The 27,544-nt window shown below is 48.9% G+C and overlaps 2 protein-coding genes across 9 annotated transcripts in view; one reads left to right on the top strand and one right to left on the bottom strand.

Annotated features, from left to right (window-relative positions):
* The first annotated feature begins 361 nt into the window (after nucleotides 1–361).
* On the top strand, nucleotides 362–20,451 carry UBA7 (ubiquitin like modifier activating enzyme 7). Of its 6 annotated transcripts, none has more exons than XM_074197975.1 (24): nucleotides 362–701; nucleotides 843–1,011; nucleotides 1,160–1,294; nucleotides 1,611–1,717; nucleotides 2,153–2,243; nucleotides 2,359–2,491; nucleotides 2,932–3,029; nucleotides 3,468–3,614; nucleotides 3,722–3,904; nucleotides 4,810–4,917; nucleotides 5,344–5,424; nucleotides 5,859–6,014; nucleotides 6,227–6,392; nucleotides 6,859–7,058; nucleotides 7,419–7,483; nucleotides 7,799–7,982; nucleotides 8,137–8,211; nucleotides 9,134–9,197; nucleotides 11,467–11,546; nucleotides 11,661–11,753; nucleotides 12,191–12,382; nucleotides 17,529–17,630; nucleotides 18,125–18,219; nucleotides 19,785–20,451. In XM_074197975.1, the coding sequence occupies exons 1-24, from the start codon at nucleotides 646–648 to the stop codon at nucleotides 19,915–19,917; spliced, it is 2,913 nt and encodes a 970-aa protein (XP_074054076.1). In that variant the 5' UTR covers nucleotides 362–645; the 3' UTR covers nucleotides 19,918–20,451. The 6 variants fall into 6 exon arrangements, with proteins under 6 accessions (XP_074054076.1, XP_074054074.1, XP_074054073.1 ...); XM_074197973.1 differs by having other exon boundaries at nucleotides 363–701; nucleotides 3,495–3,614; nucleotides 9,008–9,197; nucleotides 19,785–20,449; XM_074197972.1 differs by having other exon boundaries at nucleotides 363–701; nucleotides 4,810–4,905; nucleotides 9,008–9,197; nucleotides 19,785–20,448.
* The window catches only part of INKA1 (inka box actin regulator 1), a 63,713-nt gene continuing 51,927 nt past the window's right edge, over nucleotides 15,759–27,544 (bottom strand). For all 3 annotated transcript variants that reach the window (XM_074197977.1, XM_074197978.1, XM_074197979.1), the window contains 2 exons: nucleotides 23,082–23,261; nucleotides 15,759–21,480 (listed from right to left, as the gene is read on the bottom strand). In XM_074197977.1, coding sequence (XP_074054078.1) covers nucleotides 20,683–21,480; nucleotides 23,082–23,132 — 849 coding nt within the window. In that variant the 5' untranslated portion in view covers nucleotides 23,133–23,261 and the 3' untranslated portion in view covers nucleotides 15,759–20,682. The remainder of the gene's footprint in view (nucleotides 21,481–23,081; nucleotides 23,262–27,544) is intronic.

Raw genomic sequence — 27,544 nt, 5'->3', positions numbered from 1 at the left:
TAGGGAACTCAGGGGAGGTCATTGCCATGGTGGCTAAACTGGGCTTTGACTTGAGGTGGGGCTCGATGAGGTGGAAGTCAGGAGATTTGGGGCCCTGGGGACTTCATGGAGGTGAGAGAATAAGTCAACCAGTCTGGCATGAACGGAGAGAGTATGTGAAAGGGAGTGATGTAGACTAGAATGATGATGAACACAGAGTATTTCTTCTACTGTTTCCCTTTGAACACTGGGGCATGTTCTGGGTGGATAAGGGAAGTAAGAAGTTAATTGGTTCCTAAGATTCATTTACAGGCTTTCACTTTCGTTTCCTAGAAAATAAAAGGGGAGGAGGAACCAGATCAGCTGAGTACTGTTTACCTTTTCTTTCTGCTCCTTTTTATTTATAACTGAGCAGAGTCGTGGGAGCAGTTGTGGGGGGAGGACCTAGGAGCTTCCCAAGGCAGCAGCCTGGACACTGGATAGTCCTAGGAAGGGAACTGAAGGGAGAAGGGTGGGGAGGCCCTGGTTTTCATCATTTTTGATCCAACTGTCTGTAGCTCTGACTGGGGATTAGGGCTTTGACCAGTGGGATTTAACCGGTGTCTGTTGAGTGGGGGTCGGTCTTCTGTCTGGCTAGGTATCTGAGTGGGGGGTCTATCCAAGAGAATGAAGAACCTCAAGACATATTTGGACATCAATGAACAGCAGTATTCCCGACAACTGTAAGTGCCAGAGTACTGGGGGTCTGGGGGTGGTGAGTGATTGCACAAGTTGTCAAGGAGCCACATTTTCAACCATCTTTTCAGAGAGAGAGAGAGAGAGAGGCTGATGGATTGACCACAACTCTTTCTCTCCACCTTTAGGTATGTCCTGGGCACAGATGCCATGAGGAGGCTACGGGAGTCTTCCATGCTGGTTTCTGGATTGAAGGGTCTAGGTATCGAGATCGCCAAGAACTTAACCCTGACTGGAGTGGGCAGGCTCACCTTGCATGACCCCAGGCCGACTTGCTGGATGGATCTTGCTTCCCAAGTAAGGAAGGGTCAGATCCAAAGAAATCACTCTGTAAGGGAAAGGGTAGCAGCAGCTGAAGAGCTCAGTTGGGTGAGGGGTCAGAGCTATAGGGGGACTGCTTCTCTCTCTTGCCACATCTTCCCCAAAACACATTCCCCCCACCCAGTTCTTCCTGTCAGAGAAGGACAGAGGACAAAACAGGGCTGCAGCATCTCTGCCTCACCTTGCCCAACTCAACAGAGATGTGCGCATCAACACCTATGATGGACCCCTCACTGAGACTGTGCTCCAAGGATTCCAGGTACCACCAGCCCTCCATGTCCTCCAAGCTACTTCCTGTCTATGCTTCTCCTTTAAACATCTCCCCTCTTGTGTCCCATAAAAGACAAGCAGATTCCTACCCCCCACATCCCATCCTTGAAACACAGCTGGTCCCCTGGTCTCTCCTCTTCAGACCCCTCTTCTTCCATTCCTTCTGGGGGGGGGGGCTGTCCTAGCTCCTATAAAAGCAATGGGGAAGGAGACCATTAGGATTGGATCTCAATCAGTAGGAAGGTGGGGTGGGAGTGTAAGGCCTGGTCAGCTTAGGCTGCATGCTAAGCTCCGAGGCCCCCCAGGTGGTGGTACTAACTGACTCCACACTAGAAGAACAGCTGCAGGTGGGAAACCTTTGTCATCAACTTGGGGTTCACTTCCTGGTGGCCAGCACACAGGGCTTGGTGGGGTGAGTAATGTCAAAGCTTCCCCTTTGACCTTCCTGCTCCAAACCCCTTATCTGCCCAGTCCAGGATAACCTTTACCCTGCTCTCTAGCTCTTCAAAAATGTACCTCTAATGCTAACACCTCACAAGATTTTTTGATTCCATCATTGTTTCTCTGCCCCTCAGAATTCCTATCACATTTTGTTTGCCCTCTCTAATCATTTTTCATGAAATAGTCTATATTACAGCATTCAGCAACTAAACTGAACTTCTCTTGGAAGAGTCCTGAATTCAAATTCTGTATTTCCTTATCTTCAGGCAGTGTTTTGGACCTAGAGTAGAGGCTTCATAAATCTTTTGAATTCCTTAATTGAATTTAACTGTGCCCCCTGATTCTCAAAAAACCCACTATCAGGAGTTGCCTCAATGGCCCTATCCTCTCCTTCCTTCTTTCCCAGGCAGCTCTTCTGTGATTTTGGTGAGAAATTCACCATCCTTGACCCTAGTGAAGCCGAACCCCCAGGGAAAAGCATCCAGCACATCTCTCAGGTAGGTGATAACCAGCCATAATCCTAACAGTTACAGCCTAGAATGAGGAGTGGCCTCAAGGCCCACCCAATGCAGAGGTCATGGACATAGACAACCTGTGTCCTGTCATATTTAGGGTTCTCCTGGCATACTCACGGTTCTTGAAGAAAATGGCCATCAGTTCCAGGATGGGGACTGGGTAACCTTCTCTGACATTGAGGGCATGACAGAGCTCAATGATTGTAGTCCCCGGCCCATCCGAGTTCGAGGTAAGTCATACCAAGCTTGTGTGTGTTGAGTGAGAGAATGTCCCAGAGTTGAGGGATAAAGAGAAGGAGGAAGGGTATGAGTTCTAGGACAGAGGCAGCTCCCACTCTTGGGAAGGTCCCCATTCTTGCCTGCAAGATGGAATGTCCCCTCCTCACACATGTCTAGGAAGCATTGTATGCAACCTCTAACCCAATGGGTGAGTGTCTTATCCTTGGGGAGTCCTTAGTCTGAAGAGAAACAATAGCACCTGCCCTTATCTAGCATCTTGAACTATGATTGGTGGAAACATTCAGGCATAACTCCTCTCTGTCCTCTTGGCCTCAAGGGTATAGTACTTTCAGCCATCAGGAATTAAGACCAAGACAATTCCAGGAAATAGTTCCTAGAGTAGTAGAATGGGTTCAAACATTGTGCTGACTAGTGGTGGAAAATTTGGCAGACAAATGGACCCTAGAGATTGGAAACACTGCAGACTTTTCCCAGTACCTACGAAGCGGAGTCATCACAAAGGTCAAGAAACCCGAGACTCGCTCCTATGTGAGTAGTCCTTGTAAAGGAGGGGACACCAGGGCCCAGGCATGAACTCAGGGATCTGGGCCAGGGGGTAAGGGCCAGGGACAGATCTTTCCTCTGCCAAGGAACCAAAGGATATAGGATTTGGAGCTAGAAAGGATCTGAGTGAACTTCCAGTCCAATCTCTTCCTATGACAAAGGAGGAAATTGGGGCCCAAGAATGACTGACTAATACTTTAAGGTCACACAGGTAGTAAGTGGGACTTGAATTTGAACTCCAAATTGAACCTTAGTGCTCTTGATTCTAAACCCTAAGACCTATGGGACCTAAGCATACTGAGGGAAAAGGGGTGAGGGAGATGATGCCATGAGAGGTTCTAATCTAAAAGGTCAGTGGTGGGGAGGAGAGCAGTGGGAGGGAGGGCTAGATAAAGGTAGAATGTCCCCTCCCCCTACCTCTAGGAAGCCTTGTCCTTATCACTGTGCCAGCCCAGGATCATGGCAGCTAGCCAGCAGGGGAAGCAGCGTGCCCGCTGCTTACATCGGGCCTTCCAAGCACTACACAAGTACCAGGCCCAGGTTGGCCGCCTCCCCAGGCCCTGGCACCTGGTAAGTTGCCCTGGCACCCTCAGAACCTTAGTGAGTGGAGGGAGATCTGGGACTGGGTAGAACCTGGGCAAAGAGTTTTCTCATCATTGTCTCCTCCTCCTGGGCAGGGGGATGCAAATGAGTTGGTGGTCCTGGCTCAAGACCTAGAACCCCTTCAGGGAGATGATGGCAAGAAGTTGGATGAGCCTCTGGATGAGGCCCTGGTGAGGGAGTTTGCGATGACCAGCAGTGGGGATCTGAGTCCCATCAACTCGGTACTTGGTGGATTGGCAGCTCAAGAGATGCTGAAGGTGAGAGGCAGGACCAGCCCCCTGATGGATGTTGGTGGGGGTGGGGGGAAAGAGTGCTAGCTTGCAGTAACCAGAAGGGGCCACCAGAGGGGAGCCGTGGCCCAGACTTCTGAGCCCTCTCCTGTTTTGGAGCTCCTCAGGCCTGAGAGCATCCTAAAATTTAGAGACCAAGGAAATTGAGCTCCAGAGGACAGGAAGGGGTTTTCCCGAGCCCACACAAGTAGTGGCAAAGCTGGGATTGGAACGCGGGTCTGATTCCAGGGTCTCTGAATGTAGCCACATGCCCAATGCCCCTCCTATGGGTGGGGAGCGAGGTGGGTGGGGTGGGGATAGAGAGCAGGGAGTGGGTAGTAGGATCAGCTCACATTTTTCTACTGCTTCAAAAAAGTCATCCTTAAGATCATAGAGCTGAAAGGGACCTTAGAGGCCACCACACCAAACTTTCATTTTACAGATGTGGAAACTGAGGCAGAGAGGTTTAAATGATTTGTCCAATGTCACAGCAGTGTCTGAAGTAGGATTTGAACTCAGATATTATTCCAGGTCCATTACTTTAACCACCTAACTGCCTAGTTTTCAAAGTCCTTTCCTCATGACTTCCCTGGTAGAAAACTAGGGGCATTCTTAGTATTCTTCCTATGTTACAAATGAGGAAATCAAAGCTCAAAGAGATGGTGACTTAACCCCGATCACACAGCTAGTAAAGATAAGCATCATGATTCAAATTCAGATCTCTTGAGTCCAAGCCTATGCTCTTTCCCCTATACCACCACATTGTGAGGAAGATAGTTTCAAGGACTAGAAACTATTAGAAAGGGAGGAAAATAAGAGTTGATTCTGTAGAGCAGTAAAAGGAAGGGTGGAAGGGAGTTAGGTTGGGGAGCTAATAATGTGGGGTTTCCCAGGCAGCCTCGGGGAAGTTCATGCCCTTGGACCAGTGGCTGTACTTTGATGCTCTTGAATGTCTTCCAGAAGATGGAAAGCCTCCACTGAGATCAGAGGTTTGTGCTCCAGTGAGTATTTCAGGGGCTTAAGGCAGGGTGGGTAGAGAGGAGCATCTTCCTGGGGTCTGACCCTCTCTGTTAGACCACAGGGTCCCAAGGAATCATGGATCACTCAAAATTGAGGAGAATCATTATAGGAATCACTATGAGTCACAACATAGTTCTGTTATATGTACTAAGTATACACAAATGATATTTATACAATGCTTTACATAAAACACTTTCTTAAGACCACTTTGTTAGCAAGGCAGCTAGGTAGATAGTTGACTATTATCCCTATTTCATAGATACCAAGAGCAGTGATGTGTCTGAAACCCAGTTCTTCTGGCTACCATGTCAGTTCTTTCCACTACACCACAGTGCTCAGTGGTAGAGATCATATTTTGGTTGTTATCTTCTCTCTTCTCCCTATACCCAAAACAAATCTTTCTTTAGAGAAATTGTCGTTATGATGGACAGATTGCTGTGTTTGGGGATGATTTCCAGAAGAAGTTGGGCAAGCAGCGCTATTTCCTGGTGAGCAGGAATGGGCGTGGGATTCCATTGGTCCAGGCTCATGTAGGCCTGGAGTGGGGAGGTTTTTTTCCTCTTGTGTAGCTTGTACCTCATGGGAAGCTTTTAGAGGTTTGAGTTGGGAAGTGGAAATCAGACACTGAGTCCCATAGCCCAGCGAGCTCTAGGGAGATTATCATGTCCCTCTCTAAGGTCACTGGAGGAAGAACAGGACATGGAAAGCCATGCAGGGTGGAGTCAAGGAAATGAGTTTGGGAAGTCAGAGGACTATGGAGAGTGGAGGTAGAGAAAGAGTCAGAGTCACAGGATTTTAGAGATGCCATTTAGTCAACAGCCTCCTTTTATTTCAGAGAATTAATAGGTAAGTCAGATAGGTAGGTCAGATTGCTAGTCTGTTGGGGAAATTAACTCCCCAAAGGCCTGTTTTCTCCGGGTAGGTGGGGGCAGGAGCCATTGGCTGTGAGCTCCTCAAGATCTTTGCGATGCTAGGGCTAGGAGCTGAGCAGGACGGGGGCATCACCGTCACCGACATGGACACCGTGGAGCTCTCCAACCTCAGTCGACAGTTCCTCTTCCGGTCACAGGACCTCAATGTGAGTTTGGGGGCATTTCCATCCCCTTCCTTGAGGTTCCACTTTCTCTAAGAAGATTGCCACCTTGATTTTCTCAGCCCCAAAGGGGCTATCTCTGTTCCCTCTCCCATGGACTCCTTGATGTGGCACCCCTGGTTCTCCGCCCCAGTTAGACAAAGCACCAGAACTCTGGGCTCCCTGCCCCCCCCCACTTCTCCACTTCCTTCTTCCAGAAGTCCAAGTCAGAAGCAGCAGCTCTGGCAGTGAGACGCATGAACCCAATGCTCTCTGTGACGCCACACACATATGAAGTGGGCCCAGACTCCGAGTGCATCTATGGTGACGATTTCTTCTCCAAGCTCGATGGTGTAGCTGCTGCCGTGGACAGCTTCCATGCCCGTATGTCATCCTCCCTGGGGAGAGGATGTTGACCTAGAAGGGGCCTTAGGGAAGCATCAATTCCCACCCTTGAAACTACACTAAGAACCAATCCAAGTTTGTGTCATGGACCCTTTGGGTCAATTGGTAAAGCCCATGGTAGTGTTCTCATTTTTAAATTATTGAAAAAAATGCTAAATTTGAGTTCAAATTTAGTGAAATTAAAGGCCTTGTAAGGTGGGTGCTATTGCTATCCCCATTTTACAGTTGAAGAAATTGGGGCAAACAGGTTAAATGATTTGTCCAAGGTCACACAACTAGTAGGTGTCTGAGGCTGAGTCTTCCTGACTCCAGACCCAATGACCTACCCACTGCACCCCCAGGAGACCTTTGGTATGCCAATATATACTGATCCCTGAGTACCCACCAGGAAACCCCTGGTCCCCTGAGCCCTGGTGCCATCTCTGCCAACCTTCCCAACCCCTAGGTGACTATGTGTCCAAACGCTGTGTCTACTATCAAAAGCCAATGCTAGAGTCAGGCACACAGGGTACCCGAGGCAGTGCTGCCATCTTTGTGCCCTCCCTGACTCAGCCATACAGTATGCCGCCTGAAGATGACATCAAGACAGTGTACCCTCTCTGTACCCTGCGCCATTTCCCTAGTACCATTGAGCACACCCTACAGGTAACTAAGACCTTGGGATCCTCAGTCCCCTCCTCCTAACCTCTTCACTGGAGGGTCTCTTGGGGCAGGGGGAGGAGGGAAGAGGGAAGGAGAGAGAGAGGCATCATCATAGATTAGAGAGCTTGGAGTCCAGGGATTTGAGCTTGAATCCCTGCTCTGCTGTTTCAGACTTTCTCTGGGACTCAGTTTCATCATCTGAAAATGATGATTTTTAGGGTCCCTTCTATGACCCTATGATCTAAAGGCAGAAGCAAATGCTTAGGACAATGAGGGGTAAGGAGGGGGATGGGTTTCAAGATACCTGCCTCTTCCAGGATGGGTCCAATGAGCCCCCTTGTTCCATTTATTCTCTTGGCACAGTGGGCCCGGAATGAGTTTGAAGGGTTGTTCAGATTGCCAGCAGAGATGATTAACCACTACGTACAGTAAGTCCTGGATGTGAAAGGCAAGGGGTAGGATGGGCGTCAGTATCCGTGGGTGACCCAGGTACTGGTATCACTCAGCATTGTTTTCTGGTGGGTGGGAGATGGTGTTTCCTCTGGTTCCAAGAACCCAGCTTGGGGACCCAAGCTGGACCAGAATGGCCACAGCTAAGGGCTATGACTTGAATGATAGGGAGGAGGGAGGATCAGCTCAAAACTCAGGTCCCATGAGAAAAGGCCTGTGAGGTCTGGCTCTGTCAATGCTTCCCAGGGATACAGGTCCTGGGGGCTCAGTATTGAGGTTTCCCCTCTCCCCAGGGAGCCAGACTTCTTAGAGAGAATGGAGGGGCCACAAGCCCTAGATTATCTGAAGACGGCAAGCACTTCTTTCCTCACCCCACCACAGTGTTGGCAGGACTGTTTAGCTTGGGCCCGGGGTCGCTGGCAACATTGCTTCCATGACAGCATAACCGAGCTTCTTAAGTACTTTCCCCCTGACAAGGTAAGGAGCTCTGTGTGTGTGTGTGTGTGTGTGTGTGTGTGTGTGTGTGTGTTCATATGTGTGCATGCATGTGTGTGTGTGCGTGTAGCAGGGAGAAGTCAGTAACTTACTCCTGATGTCCCAATGAAGACTCAGACCTCTCCTAACTTCTTAGGTGACTGAGGAAGGAGTCCTCTTCTGGTCTGGAACCAAACGCTGCCCCCAGCCTCTGGAGTTTGACCTCAGTAGAGTGAGCAAGGGCATGGAATCTGGGGCAGAAGAACCAGGGTGGAGGGAAGGGAAACCAAGAACTGACCCCCCCGAAGGAGAGCACACCTCCCCAAATCTTGAAGAGTCAGTGATCTGGGCCTCATGCCTTTCCCCAACCTGGCCAGAATTAAGGACAGCCATGGGACTGATGTAAGAATGAGACCCCTAAGGGGGAGGTGCGTGGAGATCCACTCAGAGATATGGAAACCTAGATGCCTAGACCCACATAGGCACAGACTCAGACTCATGTACCTGCTATGTATATGTCAATCAACAAACACTTATTAATTGCTTACTATGTGTACTTAACACTGTTAATTGTTAAACACTGAGGAGACAAAGAGTAAGAAGCCTGGTCTTTGCCTCCAAAGAGCAGACATTCTAATGAAAGGGAAGGACAGTGCAGAAAACATCATTTTATAAACTAGACCTCAATGGAAGTGGAAGGCATAGATGCAGGCCAGCATGCCTCTTGGGGACACAAGTGGACATAGCTATATAACCAAATGCAGACAAGCAGGAACATTGACAGTAATGCATGCAGACATACATACCTTGAGCCATGTATGCTCATGGACCCCCTCAGAATATCCATAGGAAGATGAGCATTTGCACAGACACATACAGCAGATATATAGATATTGATATCGATATCAATATATATTTATATACACAGACACAAATGTACTTAAATATATCTGCATATATCCAAAAAATAGTCAAAAGAAAGACATACATGTGACATTAGGCTCCACTGATCCTGGCTTCTACCATAGGACACCCACCTGGATTATATTCTGGCAGCTGCCAACCTGTATGCCAAAACCCATAAACTTCCAGGCTCCCGGGACCGGGATAAATTATGTGTGATGCTTCAGAAACTACCAGAACCTGTCTTTCAGCTCCAGGCCCACACCCCCATCTTTTCCAATGACCGGGAACTAGAACAGGCTTCAGCAAAATGGGGTAAGGATTTGTGCTTCCTCCATCTGCCTTTGGGAAGTCCCAAGTCTAATAGCCCCTGTCCATGGAGAAAGCCCGCTAGAAGGATGATAGCCCTCTGGATCTGGCTCATCCCCTGGTCAAACCATCAGGCAACAAGCATTCAATGAGTATTATGTTCCAGGCTCTTTCTTGCTAGGCAATGGATATCTAAATATGAAATCAAGACAGTCCCTACACTCATGGGATTTACATTTTAACAGGCAATTACTAGATAGATAGATAGATTGATCTAGATGTATCTATCTATCTATCTATCTATATATATATATACATATATATCAATATAGGTATAGATATAGATATAGATGATATAGATATAGGGTAATAATGGCTAGGGAAGGGAGTTGTGGCAGAGGATCAGGGTCTTTCCAGGAGCAATAGCAGTATCAATCTGATTCTTTTTCCAAGAAATCAAATATCGTTTGCATCAGACCAAAAGAAAGAACTTTCTATGATTCATTTAAAAAAAAAGATAAAAAATAAGAGACAAAAGAGAAATAGGAGATAAAAAATAAAAGACAAAATTAGAAAAAAAGATACACACAAAAATGAAGTCATTAAAGTGGGACTATAACTTCGATTTAGATTAATTGGTTCTTAAACTTTCTAAATTATTCTCTTTCAGAACAGTTTCCTGGGATTAGTTTGACCCTTTCCAACTTTCTCTCTACTCCCTCAAAAATGTTAGCTCTTGTCCCAGAACATGCCTAAAGAGATTGAGATTAATTAGTCCTTTTGTTGCTTCTGGCCCAAATTCATTGGTTTATTCTACAACCGCAAATCCACTTCCAACCACTAAAAAGTCCTCTTTACTGTACAGTGGAAATTGGGAAGGGGGAGGTTAGTATTTCATCCATAGGGTGGGATCACGAAATTTAGAGCTAAAAGAGATTTTGTTGTTCTTTTGTTGTTCATTCATTTTAGTAGTGTCTGGATCTTTGTAATGCCATTTTGGGGTTTCCTTGGCAGAGCTACTAGAGTGCCATTTCCTTCTCTAGTATTTTACAAATAAGGTAACTGAGGCAAACAGGGTTAAGTGACTCACCCAAGGTCATAGAGGTAGTAGGTATCTGAGACCAGATTTAAACTCATGAAGATTAGTCTTCCTGACTCCAGGCCTAGCCACTGTGCCATCTAACTGTCCCGAAAAGTATCTTAGCTTTCCAGTTTAACCATTTGATTTTACAAAAGAGGAAACTGAAGCTCTGAGCTAAACAGCATTAGGAAAAATAAACACCAAAATTCCACAGTCCAAACAGATAATAATAGGGTTCCCATCATCTTCAAAAATAAATCATTCAACCTAAACCCAAAGTTTACAAAAGATAACTCCGTTCCTCACAAAGGAATCATATATGTGCAGATAACAAAGAGGCATAGGTCATTAATCCTAGTATAACAGCCCATCACTTTTGGAAAACTCCTCAATGATTATCTAAACAAACCCACTCATTTTACAGTAAAGGAAACTGAGGAATACAGGAGGGGAAATGACTTGCTCAGAGTCATTCAGCACTCAATTGACAGAGAACTTTTGACTCCCAGCATAGGGCTTTTCCATTATTATCATAGATAATAATAAAAATGACAATAACAACAACCCACTTTCTGTAGCATTTTAAAGTACAAAATTTCCTATACCAACTCTAGGAGGTAGGTAGTATGAAAATTGTGATGTGGTTAGGTGAGGAAAGAGTGGCTCGTCTACCATTATATGGCTGGGAAACATCATAGTCAAAAGTTAAACTCAGGTGTCTGGACTCCAAGTATAGCCCCTCTTTAAAAAAAAAAAAAATCTCAAAAAAAAACTTTAAAAAATCTCCCACTCTGTCTCTTAAGAAATTTTGTTTGACCTTCAAAGCCCTTCTCATGGTAGAGAGAGAGATACACAGTTTTCAGATGTGGTCAATATGGGAATATGTTTGGCTATGCCTGTTTGTTTTTCTCTATTTTTTTCCCCAGGGTAAGAAGAAGGAGAATGGGACAAGGGAGAAATAAATAAATGAATATTTGATAAACGGGGAAAAAAATAAAATTTAATTTTTTTACAAATGAATTCTACCTTATATATTTTTGGTGTGTTGGTGTTTATTGTTGTTTCTTTTTTATAACCACCTTAAATAACATAAAATTTAATTTAAAAAAAGCCCAGTTGATTAGAGAGGCTACCAGTTTGGGCTTAGGTGTTCAGCCACGTGGACATTTCTTTATTCTCTATCTACAACTGCAGGTCCCACCCATCTACAAGAACTACACTCAGGTCTGGAAAAATGGACTGGAACCTCCTTGGAGCCACAGCTGTTTGAGAAGGTATGAGACAGGCCTCAGTGAGTATACTAAGCATCTCCAGCCTTGGGTCAGTAGGCTCAGCTTAGAACCCCAGAGCCCAGCAAACTCTTCTGGGTTTTGACTATCTCTCTGTAGGATGATGATAGTAACTTCCACATGGATTTCATCGTGGCTGCATCCAACCTTCGGGCAGAGAACTATGGAATTCCCCCGGCTGACCGCAGCAAGGTTGAACATCCCCTACCCAAGGGCATGCATATCCACTCTGATTATAGTGAAACATATATTAGGTTTGGTGTCAGAGTTCTGGATTCTAATCCTACTTTCAATAATTACTGACTGGGTGTCACTAGTCCAAAATTTCTTTCCTCTCTGGGGTTTATTGTCTTCAGCTATAAAATGTGGGTGTCTAGAGACCAGATGACCTCTAATATCCTACCAGCTCTATAGTCTCTCCAGAGTAGTTAAATGGGGAAGTTAAATTCCCCAGATCCAACCAGACCCAGAATGATCCATTTTCCACCCCATAGGAAAGAGCTGAGAGAGACTCGGGATGCATATATGCTCTCCTTTGTTCTGGAGGATCCATCCCTCCTTGCCCTGATCTCCAAAATGTCTTCACTTCTAATGCCGCTGATCCATTTTCCATGACCATCCCTCCACAGAGTAAGAAGATTGTAGGAGATATCATCCCAGCCATAGCCACAACAACTGCCATAGTGGCCGGGCTGGTTGGCTTGGAGCTATATAAAATCGTGATGGGGCATCAACAACTTAGTTCCTACCGCCATAGCTCCCTAAACTTGGCTGAGCCTTACCTATGTCGCTTGATACCCAAGGCCCCCTGTGTCCAACAGGTAAAGACTCATTCTCTGCCCTCACCCTGCCAGACCTTCTCCCTATGGCTGCTATAGTTCCTCTCTCCCTTTCATTTGGCCCCTCTTCTTCATCTCTACCCACCTCAGGCTTTTCCCCCAGACCCTTTCCCTCTTCCTAATCTCCATGTAGTCTCTCCCCTTTACCCTATCTCTCACCTCTCCCTTTCTACATTTGGTCTTAATTGTTTACCCTGTTCCTGACTCTCTCCCTATCCTCCATCTGGTCTCCTTCTCTCATTTTGGCTCAGCCCTTATCCCCATCCCTGCCCCTCTATTCTTATAGATCATTCTCTCCTTGTCCTTGACTCTTTATCCTTCACTCAGTCTTTCTTCTTTTTGTTCCTATTCCAGGCCCTATTGATATCTCCCACCCCTATCATTTCCCCAGCCCCTCCCACTGTCCTTGCCCTTACCTTATCTCAGTTCTTCCTTCTGTCCCTCCCCCTCCCTCCTTGTCTAAGCATGATTCTGTCCTGGGCCATGGAGCCTCTAGTTACAGTTTCTGATGAATCAGCTCATTCTCTGAGCTAACCCCAGGGAACCTTTGCCCTTGGACCAGGGCTTCCATCTTAAGTTGCTCTTTCTTGATGGTAGGAAATCATCACATCTGGCTGGAAGCATCTGAGCTGACTCCTGGTTTTATGATCGGGCCCTCCACCTCCATAAGGTCCCTGGTTTCCCTGGCTCTGGTCACCAGGGGCTCACTCTCTTCTTCAACTCCTATAGTACCCTTCAGGGGGCCAGTTCTCACTTTTTGCAGATCTTTCTTTCCAAGACTATGAGCATCTACAGAAAACTAGCACAAAGGTCCAAATGACTTTGGACATTTAAAAACATTCTCTCATGCACCAAATTAGTGAGGTGCTCTAGAAGGACCATGGGTTTGGGAGTCAGAGGGTCTGAGTTCAAATCTCAGCTGGGGACCTTGGACAAGTCCCTTTCCTTCTCTGGACCTCAGTTTATTATTCATTAAAGTGAAGAGATTTAGATGAAGTCCTCCTACCTGTGGGTGACTCAAAAGTTTTCTCAAGTCCCTAATGGGAGCTAACATTTACCCTGACTGTTTTGGGTCAGAGAATATCCTAACCCTGCTGATCCCTCCCTCTCTCTTTCTCTTTAATGGGGTCACACACACATATCCCAATTTGGTTTGACCTTGTGTTATTCTAGATAAAGTTCATCTATCCTTTCAGCTTACTGGGAAACCATTCTCCTAATGAGAAGACTTCTGGTGCCTCCTCTCTTCTTAACTGTAAGGCTTCAAGCCAAATTCCTATCCCTGTCTCTAACCTAGGATCCAAATGCTCCATTCTCAGCTCACTCTTGAGCCTAGGTCTGTCTCCAACTCTAGGCCTGGTCCAAGAGGCTTCTAAGAAAGATTGGGGCCCCCACAGAAAGCTCCCTGAGAATTCAGCTGTCCAGTCATTCCCCGACCAACCTTCCTGTTCTCTGTCCCTGCCCAAAGATGCATTCTGTCCATGCACTCTGAACTTCCCCAAAACTGGAGTGCCAGCCCCTCCTCACCATCTCTCCCTTTCCCTCCCAGACTTCCTGAAGGGTTTAAATTTCCAGTCTGATTCATTGGGCTGATCTATAAGTGAAGTTAGGAAGCTGGAAGGTGGGGGAATGGATGAAGCCTGAAGAAGCAGGCTGGGAAGAGTAAGGAGGAGAGAAGGGGGCCTGTGGGAGCCAGGGGATTGGGGAAGGGAGCCAGGCTGGGCTGGGAAGGGATGAGGGGCCAGGCTGGGGAACAAGGGCCGAGGCTGGGGGGATGGGGGCAGCAGGCTGGGAACTGTCAGACACAGGAAGAAGCCGTCAGCCCCGATGGGGTCTGTGGGTGGTGGGGGGAGAACTCGCAGCTTTAACTCATTAGTGTAGCCAGACATCCGGCAGTCAGCCCCCTCCTCAGTGCCCCCCACCCGGGAGCCTTGCTGAGGGGCGAACAGAGGAGCCTGAGACTTTCTCTGGGTTCAGTCAGAGCCAAGGCCACTCTAGAGAGGGGATGAGAATGAGATAGGCCTAGACTAGATTCCAGCTGTTGAGCTCTGAGGCTGGGTTCTGGGTTCTCCTTCCATGTCTGGGCCCGGGAAGATGAGGGAACAGAGGTCCAGGTCCAAAGGAGTCCCTCTGGGCGGCCCCTGAGTTCATATCCTTGGGGACATGGATGCATGTGTGTCCCTGTGAGCACATTCATGCCTTTGTTTGCATAGCCCAATGTGTGCTTATGATATGCAGAGATATGTGTTGGGGTGGGCAGAGGGAGCCCGGTTGCTCTAGGGTCTGGAAGTGATTATTAGCTCATTAGACCAAGCTAATGAAAAACAGGGTCTGAGGAGGCAGGAGGGAATAGGAAAGGCAGGAAGAGGGAGACAAGAATAGTAGAGGGACTTGTCTTCTTCCCCTCCCCCCCAAATTCAGGATGTGAGAGTAGTCAGAGGACACAGGACTTGACTGTTGTCCAGTCCTGGGGTCTTCATTCCTTCATGTCCCCTGTATAGGCTTTAGCCCATCACAGAAGGCCTTTGTAGAAAGCCTGAAGCAGGGGTTAGCAGGGAACAACCCAGGGCCCCCTTCCTGCCCCCACACACAGGGCTTCCTTTGTCCCTAGATTAGGCCCAGCCTCAGGGCTCGATCTGGTCATTCTTTGGGGACACTGGAGTTTCTGATGAGCCAAAGTAGGAGCCCCTAGGACAGTCACCTCTCACCACCCCCTGCCTGTCAAATCTCCCCATAGCCCTGGCCCTTCCTGAAGCAATCTAGAAAATCTGGTTAAAATCCTGGTTCTTTTGACTCCTACCTCTATATTTGCTGCTTTCCCTTTCTGTTCCTCAGTTTCTCTCCCATAAAATGAGAGTGGGCTGGCTTAGTTGTTCTCTAGGGTCCCTTCCAACTCTAAATCCTAGGACCTCTTCTCTGGGCTCACACAAATGTGAAATCTGAGAACCATGGGCTTTTATATAGAATGATCTTTGTACTCTGCTCGGCTCATCAACCTCACCTTATAGAGAAGGAAACTGAGTCTCAGGGAGAGGAAGGAACTACCCCAAGTTACCCAGCCAGTTAGTGGCAGAACCAGAGCCAGCATCCAGCTGTCCTGAATCTCTGCTTGGAGATGTCACTGGACAGTCCTGTCCCTTCTTGTTGGCCTAGGGGGATCCTCTTCCTTCAGGCAGGCTGGGGAGCCTGGGCTTAGCAGCTCAGAGACTAAGTGACTGATCGGCCATGGACTTGAGGAGGCAAGCTCCTTATCTAAGATTTGCAGCTGTTGCCCCTCCCCCTTACTTCCTCAGGAAGCTCCCCTGACCCCCACCCCACCCCAAGCCTCCGTGACGGAGCGGCCCCTTTTCCTGTGGAAACGGCCCCCACGGCCACGTCCTGTGACTGGCCCCTACTGAAGAGATAGACCTGGGGAGGGAGGAACAAGGAATGCTGACTGAGCTGGCCCTCTACTCAACGTCCAGCTTTCCTGGTCCCTCAGCTTTCTCCTTCTGCTTTTCTCCCCACCCCCAATCTCCCATCCCCACTCCAGAACTGCTCTTTCTCCCTCTCATGGTTCACAGGCCTGGGTTTCTTGACCTTCCTTTCTCTAACTGCAATGTGGGAGGGGACATATTTAGGGTCAAAGGATCTAATATGAAAGGTCCTTCATTGTCATTTAGCTGACTCTCCCTCTCATATTTTACCAAAAAAATACAGCACAGAAAATTAAAATATACAACTATGAAGTGAGACCTGAAGTCAATGGATAATAAAGACTTCCTGAAGGATTTTGGTTGATCTTTGAAGGACAAATAAGAACTCACCAGGCTAATAGATACAAGAGCACAATAGGCATAGGGAAGAGTCTGAATAAAGGGATGTTTGCTTCCATCCCCTACAGCTCCCAAAGTTGTACCTTTTGGCTGGACTGTCTGAGAAGGTAGTTGGGCACATGTGGGGGGGGGGACACAGGAAAAACTAGACTCTACTCAGAAGGCAATAGGGAGGGTGGCTAGGTGGCGCAGTGGATAGAGCACCAGCCTTGGAGTCAGGAGTACCTGAGTTCAAATCCGGCCTCAGACACTTAAAAAGCCTAAAAAAAAAAAAAGGCAATAGGGAGCCACTAAAGGTATATGAGCAGAAGAGTGATAGGATTAGATCTCCAAATTCAAAAGATTATTTTGGCAGTGGAAGCAAAGATCAGTTGGTGGGAGAAGACACTGGAAACAGGTATGTGGTTGGTGCAGTAATCTAAGCTATGTACCAGGGTGCAACAGTGAAAATGAAGATATATTCAGAAGATATTCAAACAACAACCATTTATAAAGCATCTACTGTGAGTCAGTCACTAAGCCTCAAGGCCAGTTCCTAACCTCAAGAAGTTAACATTCTCTTAGGGGAACCAAATTTATAGAAGAATATGCAAGATGTATACATAATTTGTGGGGAAGGCTTTAGTAACTGCAGGGTCGCTAAAGGCTTCATGGAGAAGATGGGACTTAAGCAGAGTTTTTAAAGGAAATTAGGTATTCTAAGAAGCAGCAATTAGTAGGGAGGGCATTTCAGGTATGTGACACAGCCAAGGCAAAAGCTTTGAGGTGGGAGATGTTGCCGAATTGGGATCAACAGGATCTGGTAACTGATTGGAAGTGAGAAGTTAGGGAGAAGAAAGTCAAAGATAACTCCAAAATAGGAGACTGAGTGAATTGTGGTACTATAGAAAGAAACTGGAAAAGTCAAAAAGAGTAGCAGGCATAGAAGAAAGATGAATTTAATGTTAGCTTGTTGGTTTTGAGGCAGCAAAACTTTCAACTCAGGTAAGGTCCAGCCTGGGGAAGCTGCTGAGGAGGGGACTAGAGGCCACTTTCTCCTTGTTTCCCTTCTTTGCCCACTCATTGCTTTCTTCTCTCTGCTTCTAAGGTTCCCCTGAGCCAGGATCTTACTAACTGGGAAATCAAAGAAGCAAGGGGCTGGTCAGGGAAGACTTTCTTGTCCAACTCTATCCCTTTCCAAAGTAGGAGATTGGGTTGGTTCTTGTCTTAGCTATTACTTTTACCCAGAAGGAAGATGTTCCAGGGCATTTCAGTTCATTTGAAGCCTTGGTGTAGTCGCTTTTCTGACATCCACATCTCTGCTCACCCAATAGTATCGTGATATGAGGTGGACATGCTGGGATCGGCTGACAGTTCCTGCTCCTGGCCCCGGTCAGCCTGAGATGACCCTGAAGGACCTGCTCGCCTATCTCCAGGTGAGCCTAGTCCCACCTGGCTGCCAGATCTCATACACACAATCTCATAGCTTTTGTTTCTGCAGTAGCCCTTAGCAATGGACATTTTTATTCTCGACCACTTCTGCCCTTCTTAGTCAAACCAGGATACTCCCTTTTTAGTAGATTGGACCCTTTTTGGTCTAGGGGCTCAAACCTCCCCTACCTCTAGCACCCAGTCTGCCTTGCTTCAAGTTTAGCTATACTGCCCCAACCCTACCCCCGGCAGACCAGCCCATCCTTTCAATGCCCGTGGACCTAGAACTTAGGGGTCCTAGATTCTTCCTTCCCTCCCAAGTCACAGGAAAGAACTCATAGAATAGATTAGCCCTGAAAGTATTTCTTTCCCATACCATGCCCCTACCTGTCCCCATCAGTGGCCTCTATGGCTCCCAACCCACCCTAGGGATTCCTCCATGTTTGTAGAGTCAGATTAGGGTTCATCAGGACCTATGACCTATCTCCATTACCCACAGGAAAATTACAACCTCCCAGTGACCAGGCTACTGCTAGACTCTCATCTCCTGTATTCAAGGCGCTCTTCAGAGTCCCAGCCAAAACTCCAGCTCAGGTGAGACCAGATACAGAGGAGAGTGGGCCCAGGCTTCCTCTAATCTCTCCTTTCTGAAGTACCCCTAAAGGTGTCACTCTTTGCTATCTACCCCCCTGTTCTCCTGTATAAAAGACCAGCTTCCTCTCTGTTGCAGTAGCTCTTTAAATCCTGATATCCCGTTCCTCCTGGGTAGAGATACTCCTCATGTTCTTCAGAAGCAGCTGATGTCACATTGGATAGAGCACTGGGCCTTGTCTCAGGAAGACCTGAATTCAAATCCAGCCTTAGACTCTTACTAGCTGTTATGACCCTGGGCAAGTCAATTCACCTTTATCTATTTCAGTTCCCTTAACTGTAAAATGGGGATAAAAATTGCATCCCAGGGTTGCTGTAAGGAGCAAATAAGAGAATATTTGTAAAAAAGAGCCCAGTGCACCCTATTATCAATGCTTTTTCCCCTCCCCCTTCTTCCTCAGTCTTCTGTAGACCTCAGCTAAGTCCAAGCTTGGAGGCTTCCCAGAGAGGAAGGCATTATTCTAGGTCCAGAGAAGTCCTCCTGCTCAGAGGCTCCCCTTTGGGAGGAGAAGGAGGGAAAGGAGGTGAGATGAATGAGCTGCTGAGGTGAGCAGGGAAAAGATTTCTCTGGGGCACAGCTGAAATGGGCCGGTGCCTCCAGCTGTGAGAGGAACCTTCCAGGACAGGCCCCGGGCTGTGCAACTGGAGGATGATGGGGCTGGGTCAGAGCCCAGGGGACCCAGAAGTAGACCTGGCTCCCTTTGCTTTTGGCCTCTAGATGGAAGGGCAGAATTTTCTGCAGCTTGGCCATATCTTTTCCACCAAAGAGGAAATTTGCCCCCAAAACCTGAGGTTGGGGAAGGGGCCCAAGAAGGATCAAGGTATGAGTCAGGTATCAAGAGTAGGGAGAGACAGGATTTGAAGTAGAAGGGGACCTGAGAGATCATCTGAGGACCAGAGGGGTTCTGTGATTTACCTACTATCATCCACCTCCTCCGTAGCATGGCCAGGATTTGAAACCCAGCCCTCTCGTGATAAAGCCAGGGTTACTGCAACAAGTCCCCTGGGGTCCCATCACTAACTGACCCATTGCCATGACCTTTTCTCCGCCCCACCACCACCACCAAAGGGGCCTCTCACACTTCCCTGGCTGTTTCCTGCAACCAAATGGAGTTGCCAAATGGGATCTGTAGAAGGTGGGAGGAGGGAAGACAGTTTGGGGGGAGGGAGCTAGGTAAGGCCAGAATTAGGGTCCTGCCTGTGACCCAGTTCAGCTGCCCACTCCATCCTGCAGGTCCTGGACTTGGTTCTGGGGACAGGGCCAGATCCCCACCCTACTTGCAGCTCAGGGCTGTTCCTCTGAGAGAATGGCCCGTTTCCTGCCTCTCTGCCTTCAACTCTCTCCTAAAATAGTTTCAGATGTTTCCTGTCTTGAGCTGCTCCTGTTTCTCACCGCCCCCCTGCCTGGGCCCCCAACTCTGGCTCTTTCTCTTCTCCTTTTTGCTCCCTTGCCCAAATCTGACCGAGCCCCTGATTCCCCGCCCTCTCCCCCCATCCTGCCCCCACAGGGTGACAGAAGTGGTGCGCCAGGTCACTCGAAAGGAACCCAAGTTAGGCCAAAAGGAGCTGGTGTTGACGATCAACTGTGAGGAAGAGGAGGAGGACACTACCTTCCCCCCATTGCATTACCGCCTCTGCTGAGCCCAGACCACAAAGACAGACCAGGACTGAGTTCCCAGCCCCAGAATTATTAAAGAACAATTGATGAAGCTTTAACTGGGTCCAGGTGATGGTGGCCAATTGGAAAGCAGGGGGAAAAAAAATTACTTGAAATGTTGCCAACCAATCAGACTTTCTTACAGCCCAGGATCCTGCCTCTCCAGCCGGGGACCGGGCGGCTCCATGGAGCCCCCCCACCCTTTTGCCTTTTTCTCCCATGTTCCCCTTCCCCCACCGGAGACTCAGGTACCCAACTGCGTCATCGCTGGGCCACAATACCAGCTCTGCCCCTTCCTAGAATGGTGAGATGTAGAACTGGAAAAGGTTTTAGACTTCGCCCATCCAATCCCCACGGGAGGAAACTGAGGCCCAGGAAGGGAAGACTTTTGCCCGAGGCAAATTTGTAGACTGCCTTTAGGTCTGGAATCAGCAGCCCTATCACTGCCTGCTCCCCTGGCCATGGCCGGCTCCCTGCAGCCTACGACCAGCCTCCCAGCCGGCTGGTGCTGCCTTCAGACCCAACTGGGCATTGTGGCCCGCTCTGGAATAAGGGGTCCGAAGCCGACTCTGGGGCGACCCCTCTGAATCCTGGGGTTCTAAGGGCGCCTGCGGGAGGCCCTGCCGCGCAGTCTTGGGGGCAGGGCCCCTCCCCCAGCCCTTTTCTACTCCCTGCCAAGGAAGGTAGAAATCGGGGTCTAATAGAAAACCTTTTATTGTCCGCGGTTGGGGATGGGGGGTGGAGCGGCGTCAGATGTACCCGATGACGTCATTGCAGATGATGGGCTGGCGGCTGCGGCTCCTCATGAGAGCCGCAAAGTGAGTGAAGTCCGAGGCGAGGTCCGGCGAGGGCAGGGGGCGGCCGGGGGCCGGGGGGCAGGACAGGCGCTTGGCGGCCCGGGCCGCCGGGCTGCCCCCCCGGGGGGCTGCCCCAGCCGCGGAGGGGCCCCGGCCGCGGCCCCCGGCCCCACCGCCCCCGAGCCGGCGCCTCAGCTGGTCCGAGAGGTGGAGCAAGAAGTGATGGGGCTTTCCCAGCCAGCGGGGCGGCCCCGGCGGGCCCCCGTCGCCCGCCGCCTCGGGCAGCTCCATCCAGTTCTCCACCAGGTCCGCAAAGCAGTTGTCGCCCAGCACCAGGGGCTGGCGGCTCCGGCTGCGGGACAGGAGGGCCGCCGTCCAGTCCTCCGCCTCCAGGCCGCGCCACTGCTCCGGACAGACGTCCGAAGTGGATTTGGGGCGCGGGCGGCGTCCGGCCGGGGGGCTGGCCCGGCCCCGCAGGCGGCCCACCCTCCTCAGCACCGGCCGCTCCTCGTCCCGCCAGGTGCTCCCCGACACCTCGGAGTACCCCGAGTCCCAGTCCAGCGTGCGCTCGCAGGGGGACAGCGCAGCCCCCTCCTCGTCGTCCTCTTCCAGGCAGCAGGCTGAGTCCGCTTCCGAGGCATCCGAGGCTCGCGGAGGGTGGCAGGGCCGGGGGCCGCCGGCTGGCTCGGCGGGGGGCGGCTGGGAGGGTCCCTGCATCCGGGGGGAGCCTGGCTCTTCCCGCCCGCACAGCTGCAGGAGAGAGGTCAGGGTCAAGTGGCACTCCCAGCGCTCTTTAGGGGATGGGGAAACTGAGTCACCGAACGGGAGAGACTTGCGAAAAGTCTCGGGGCCTGCTTTCGGTGAATCTCCCGAGAGCTGGGGAAGCACCGGGAAACGCACACCGAGCCGTGGTGAATCAATAGCAAAGCCTGGACTAGAATTCACTTGAGGAACATTTTTATTTTGCGTACACTATAACACTTAGGGACAAGAATCCTCATTTCCAGCCGAGGAAATCGAGGTAAAATGACTTGCCCAAGGTCACTCGGCTGGTGAAAGGCAGGCCTCTAAAACCGACTTAGTGTTTTCTGCTGGCTAGCTCAGATTCCTTCCTCTCCCTGATCCCAGCTTCTCCTATTAGCCCTGGAGTCCAGATTTGCGGGGGGCCGAGAGCATCTTCCTTCTATGGGTGGTGGCGGGTCTGGGCCCCAAGTGCTTTGTTGGGGCATTACCTACCGGAGGGGGGGTGCATACCAGAGACAGGTGGGACACCTCCCCCGGCCCCCCTGGCACGTGCACCCCTCCCCGACCGGCAGCAGCTGCCACGTGTCTGGCCCCCCAACCCCCTGGCTCCCTGCCTCCTTGGGACTGGCAGGCTGTGGCATGTTCCCCAGCAGGCAAGTCAGCACCCGCTGCAGGCGGCTCGGGGGTGGCGGAGAGCGGGTGTGGAGAAGCCGAGCCCGGGTGGGTCGGGCCGGGCTGAGCCGGGTTGGGCAGGGCAGGGGAGGGGGCTACCGCCTCAGCCTGAAGGGCAGTGACCCCAGAATATCAGACGATCTCCCCTTCTCTCCTTGTCACACTCAGGCCAGCCCCGTCCCCCCCCTTCCCTTTTCACCCCTAGTCCCAGCCCTCCTTACTCTGATCCCCCCCCCCCCCAGGCAGCTACAAAAAGCGCAACTGTTGAGATTAGAAGCTCCTGAATAGATGTTCCTCCTGGCTACTATGGGTGCTGGCGTGCCTCAGTTTCTCTCTTTGTGCTCAAAAGTTTTTCTTTCCTTCCCTGGATGAGGAAGGAAGAGGGAGGGAGGCCCTCCACCAAGCACGGCTGGCCAGGATATTGTTACCTGATGCCCGGGGACAGCCCCCAAAGTTCCCCAACCGTCCGAAACCCAACCCCAACCATCTGCCAGGGCAGTTCTAGCCAGCTGGGGTGCCCCTCCCCCAGCCCCACACGTGTGGGCAAACACAGATCTAATAGAGGGCCACAGGTCCTCCACAAGCCTGTCTGCAAAACCCCCATCCCCGAAAAATTCACTGCCTATAGAGATGCCAAGTTCAAGGCAATACCCCCCTCTAATACATCTGTGGTAGGGTCCGCTGACTGGGGAGTGGGGGGGGGCAGCTGCTTCCTATCTTGTTCTGGGGTCAAGGCTGTGGGAGGAGAAGCTACGCCTTGGGGTACCCCAAAGACTATTCTAGTGGCAGGCCTCTGCATCCCCAGGACATCCCCCCATCTCAGGGCCTAGCAGAAAAGAAGCAAAGGAGTCAGCTGCTCCCCCACCCTCTGGGGGTCCCTCCAAGGTCCCCACTGTGCCCCTCCCAAGTCTGCCCTCTCAGGACAGAAAACTCACCAACTCCAGGCGGAACTGTCCTAGGAAGCTGTCCAGCCGGGAGCTGCGCATTCCCAACTAGGGAGACGGCCCCCAAGTGGGGCCAGCACCTCCCCTCCAGGCCCCCTCTCCTCGGGCAGCGGCTGCTACAGGACGTCTGTGACTCGGACAGGCAGGGACGCTGGAGCCGAGTTGGGAGGACTGTGGATCAGACGGCTCTGTTCTCCCTCCCTCCTGCTGCTCCCAACATCTGGCTGCAGCCCAGGCCTCGCCCCTCCCACTGTCAGCCAATGAGGCAGGGAAGTGTGGGGAGGGTGGAGAGAAGGGGGGCTGTAACTGGAGCCCCCGCCTCCAGCTGGAGGCAAAGATCGGGAAACCTAGCCCAGGGGAACAGTGTGGTGACCCTCCCCCCCATTGTACCCTCTCCAGAACAGCTCTCAGGCTCTTTGGCATCCCCCTCTCCAAAAGCCATGGGACCAGAGGTTTTTGTGGCACAGGCCATGGCCGGAGGAGAAACTCCTGGGGTAGGGATAGGTGTTGGAACAGTGACTGGGCGGTTGAGAATTACGGGGGAGTCAAAATTTAAAGCATAGAGTACAATGTCAGAGTTGGAAAAGATGTTGGTAGAACAGAGAACGGAGAACTTAAAATGGCAGAGCTCAACTGTCCTTCATGCAACACACTCCCCGCTTCATCTCCTGTCAAAAACTCTGTCTCCCTTCAGGCACCCACAAGTCAGATGCTGAAAACCTAGCAAATGAGTATTCTGCCCTTTCTTTTATCTTTATATCCAACACCCCGAGTAGATCTATCCCTCTGAAGACTTTTTCTGATACATCCCAGCTGGAAGTATTTTCTCTCAAGAAATAGCAGTTTCTGCTTCCTTGTCTTTGTTCCCATCACTTCCCCACCTTGCCCTATTGGCGTGTGTGTGTGTGTGTGTGTGTGTGTGTGTGTGTGTGTGTGTGTGTGTGTGTGTGTGTGTGTATTTATGTATGTGTGTATTTGACATCTGTAACCTATCATGTATACATGGCATCTGTATGGGGACTTTTATTGGTCTTTGTAGCCTAAGAGACTACATATTTAATCAGTGAATATGTGAGTCAGAAGAGGCACTGGGGACTAAAGTTACTCCATTAGCTCTCAATGTGCATAGGAGGAAACTGAGGCCTAGAGAGGGGAAAGAATTCACTCAAAATCACATAAAGAATCAGAGTCACCCAAGGTTTCTAACCTTCACTTAAATCCAATGTCCTTTCCACAATGCCAGGAAGGTGGTGGAGAGAGAGAGAAAGAACGGAAGAGAGAAGGGAGGAGGAGGAGGAGATATAGGGGGAGGGAGGAGAGAAAGATAGGGGAAGGGGGAAAAATATGGTGAGGGAGGAAGAGAGACAGACAGAGAGATAGAGACATCCAAAACCACAAGGAAGTCTGAGCTTGGAAAAAGAAGCGTCTATAATGCAATTTCTTCGCCCTATTTGTATCATTTGTACCCTTTTGGCAGTCTTGAAATCTTTCTCAAGATATGTTTTGAAATAATTGAAAGAGATCCCAAATTTCAGTTAAATGTTAGTGAAAACCTAAGTTGTACTATTTTCCCCTTCCAAGTGTAAGGATCCCCTGAAATCCATCCATGGACTTCTTGATAAGAAGCCCTTTTGTTGATTATCTTACTACCCATATGCCTTCACCTCCCTGGGCCTCAATTTTCATTTCTATAAATGAGACATAAATGTTGCTGTTAATGTATACCATGTTCAACTTGGGAAATTTGTTTTGCTTGACTATGTATATTTGTTAAAAAAAAGAATTTCATTTTTTCTTTTTCTAATTAAGGAAGGGGAAGGTGGGAGGGAGAAAACAGTTGGTGAAAAGAAGTTTAACATTTTTTTTTTCCTTTATAAAATGAGGGGAATGAACTAGATGGACAGGGGTCTTTTCTGGCTCAAAAATGTCATCAGGACCGGATGTTTCTGCCCCCTACACCAAGGCAGTTGGCACAGTGAACAGAGAATTAGACACGGAGTCTGGAAAACCAGAGTCTGCAACCAGCATTAGTCACTCACTAGCTATGTTGTAACTACTGCCTGACTCAGTTTCCTCACCTCTAAAATGAAGATCTTAAAAGCATCTGTCTCCCAGGATTGTGAAGATAAAATATCTGTAAAGAGTTTTACAAACTTCAAAGTGACATTAAAAAGACTAGCCATAATATTATTGTTATTACATTGCTGACTAGAGGATAGGGGCAATCTTTTATTTTTCTTCAGGAAAACATACTTTTATTTTTCCCCCATTGGTGCCTTTCTCTCTCTTTTTTTCTTTTAATAGTATTTTTCCCCAATTACATGTAGAGATAGTTTTCAAAATTCATTTTTGTAAAATTTTCTCTCCCTCACTTCCCTCCTCCTTCCTCAAATCAGCAAACAATCTAATACAGGTTATACATGCACAATCATGTTAAGCACATTTCCATATTAGATATATTGTGAAAGAAGAATCAGAACAAAAAGGGAAAAACCAAGAGAAAGAAAAAAACAAATAAAAAAAAGTGAAAATACTATGTTTGGTCTTCATTCAGACTCTATAGCTCTTTCTCTGGATATAGATGGCATTCTTCATCACAAGTCTTTTAGAATTGCCTTAGATTGCAGCACTGCTGAGAAGGGCTAAGTCTATTATCACTGATCATGACACCATGTTGCTGTTAATGTGTACAGTGTTCTGGTTCTGCTCCCTTCATTCACAGCATCAGTTCACGTAAGTGTAAGAGTTTTTCCAAAATCCTCCTGCTCATAGTTTCTTATAGAACAATAGTATTCCATTACAGTCATGTGCTACAACCTGTCCAGTCGCTCCCCAATTGATGGGTATCCCTGCGCCCCCCACTTCCAATGCCCTAGAGGTCCAGTCTTGAAGGAAAAATTGACCTTTCCCAGGGAACAGGGTATAGAAGGAGGAAGACTATTGGTCATCTGTTTGAGGCACAAGGACCTGAAAGGATGGGATGGGGTGAGATGAGGTGGCGCGCACACACACACACACACACACACACACATCGTGAAGCCAAATGAGAACTTCCAGACCTAACATCACCCTCTCCTAGCATCAGGTAGGACCAGGGGTGAGGGGTAACCCTGTTGACTCAAAGATCCAATCCCTTAACACCAGCACCCCACTCTAGCCCCTTGCTGGACATTCAGCCTTAGAGTTTAAGAAAGCCCTGAACTGAGCAGGCCAGCTGCGCCCCCTGGTGGGGTAAACTGAGCAAATGACTTCCTCTTCTCTCCACCCAACATATCACACCCTCATCCCCCAAAACTCAGTTATATTCTTTCATGAAAAAATCTAGCTCAGGGATTCTCAGGAAGATTTCAGGGGCCCTTGGATGGGAAAAATGTGCAGTTTTAATTCCACTAACAATAATCATTCCTTCAATTTGAATGGACTCAACAAAACTTATTAGTATTAGGCTGCCAAAATAGTTCTGAACCCCATCTAATCCAACATGGTTATTTAACAGGCAGCCGGCGGTGGAGAGAGTTTAGGAGACAGATCAGGAGTGAATGAAAACTCTTGCCATAGACTGTGGAGATGTGCCTGCACACGGTAAGTATTTGATAAATAGTTGTCCCTTCCCCATTATTCATTTCCTGAGCGCCTTCTGAATGCAGGGTCTTATGTTAGGCTGTCCCAAGGTAGAAATAGATGGACAAGAGAACTGACAAAGATCCATCCTAATTCCAATTTAACGCAGAATGTTATGTGATAAGAATCATAAAGAAGGCTGAGATGCAAAACCAGAAGCCTTCAGAGAGCTTACCTTCAGGTAGGGGGATTAAGGAAGACCCACTGTTGGAGTTGATTTTAATTGAATATTAAAGGAAGGCAGAATACAGGAGTTTTGGCCTAGTAAAAAAGGACATTGAATTGAAAGTCAGGAGATCTGGGCTAGAGTACAGGCTATACTGCTAACTAGCTGTGCAACCTAGGACAGTTTGCTTAACTTCTCTGGGCTGCAATGAGATGAGCTCGATAATCTCTGAGTTTCTGTGCGACTCTGATATTCAGTGATTTCAACTGGTAGAGATGCTGGGAGGATTCTGTTCTGGAAGAATAGAAACTAGATTATTCCTCCTGTCCAGAGAAAATGCAGAATGATAGCTACCCAATGGCAATAAGACAAGAAGAGTCTCCAAAGGGGAGCTAGAGACTATCCAAATAAATGGTTTGAGAATAATAATGACAAGTTTTTTTAAGTCTTGTGTACCCACTCATTCTCTGAGGCCAGAGACATCTAAGTCACCAGCAGATTATTGCAATAGTCCAGACATAAGATGAGGAGGGCCTATCCAAGGGTGATAGCAATGTCAGAAGAGAGAAGGGGATGTTTATGACAGATGTTGCAAAGGTGAAGTAGACAGGGTTTTGGCAACAATCTTTTTTGGATATAGTGATGGTGAGAGAGAGTGAGGCATGTA

This window comes from Macrotis lagotis, chromosome 8 (assembly GCF_037893015.1).
Source record: "Macrotis lagotis isolate mMagLag1 chromosome 8, bilby.v1.9.chrom.fasta, whole genome shotgun sequence".
Taxonomy (NCBI): domain Eukaryota; kingdom Metazoa; phylum Chordata; class Mammalia; order Peramelemorphia; family Peramelidae; genus Macrotis; species Macrotis lagotis.
The sequence above is the reverse complement of the archived record's forward strand: the minus strand, read 5'-3'. Positions and strand labels throughout refer to the sequence as shown.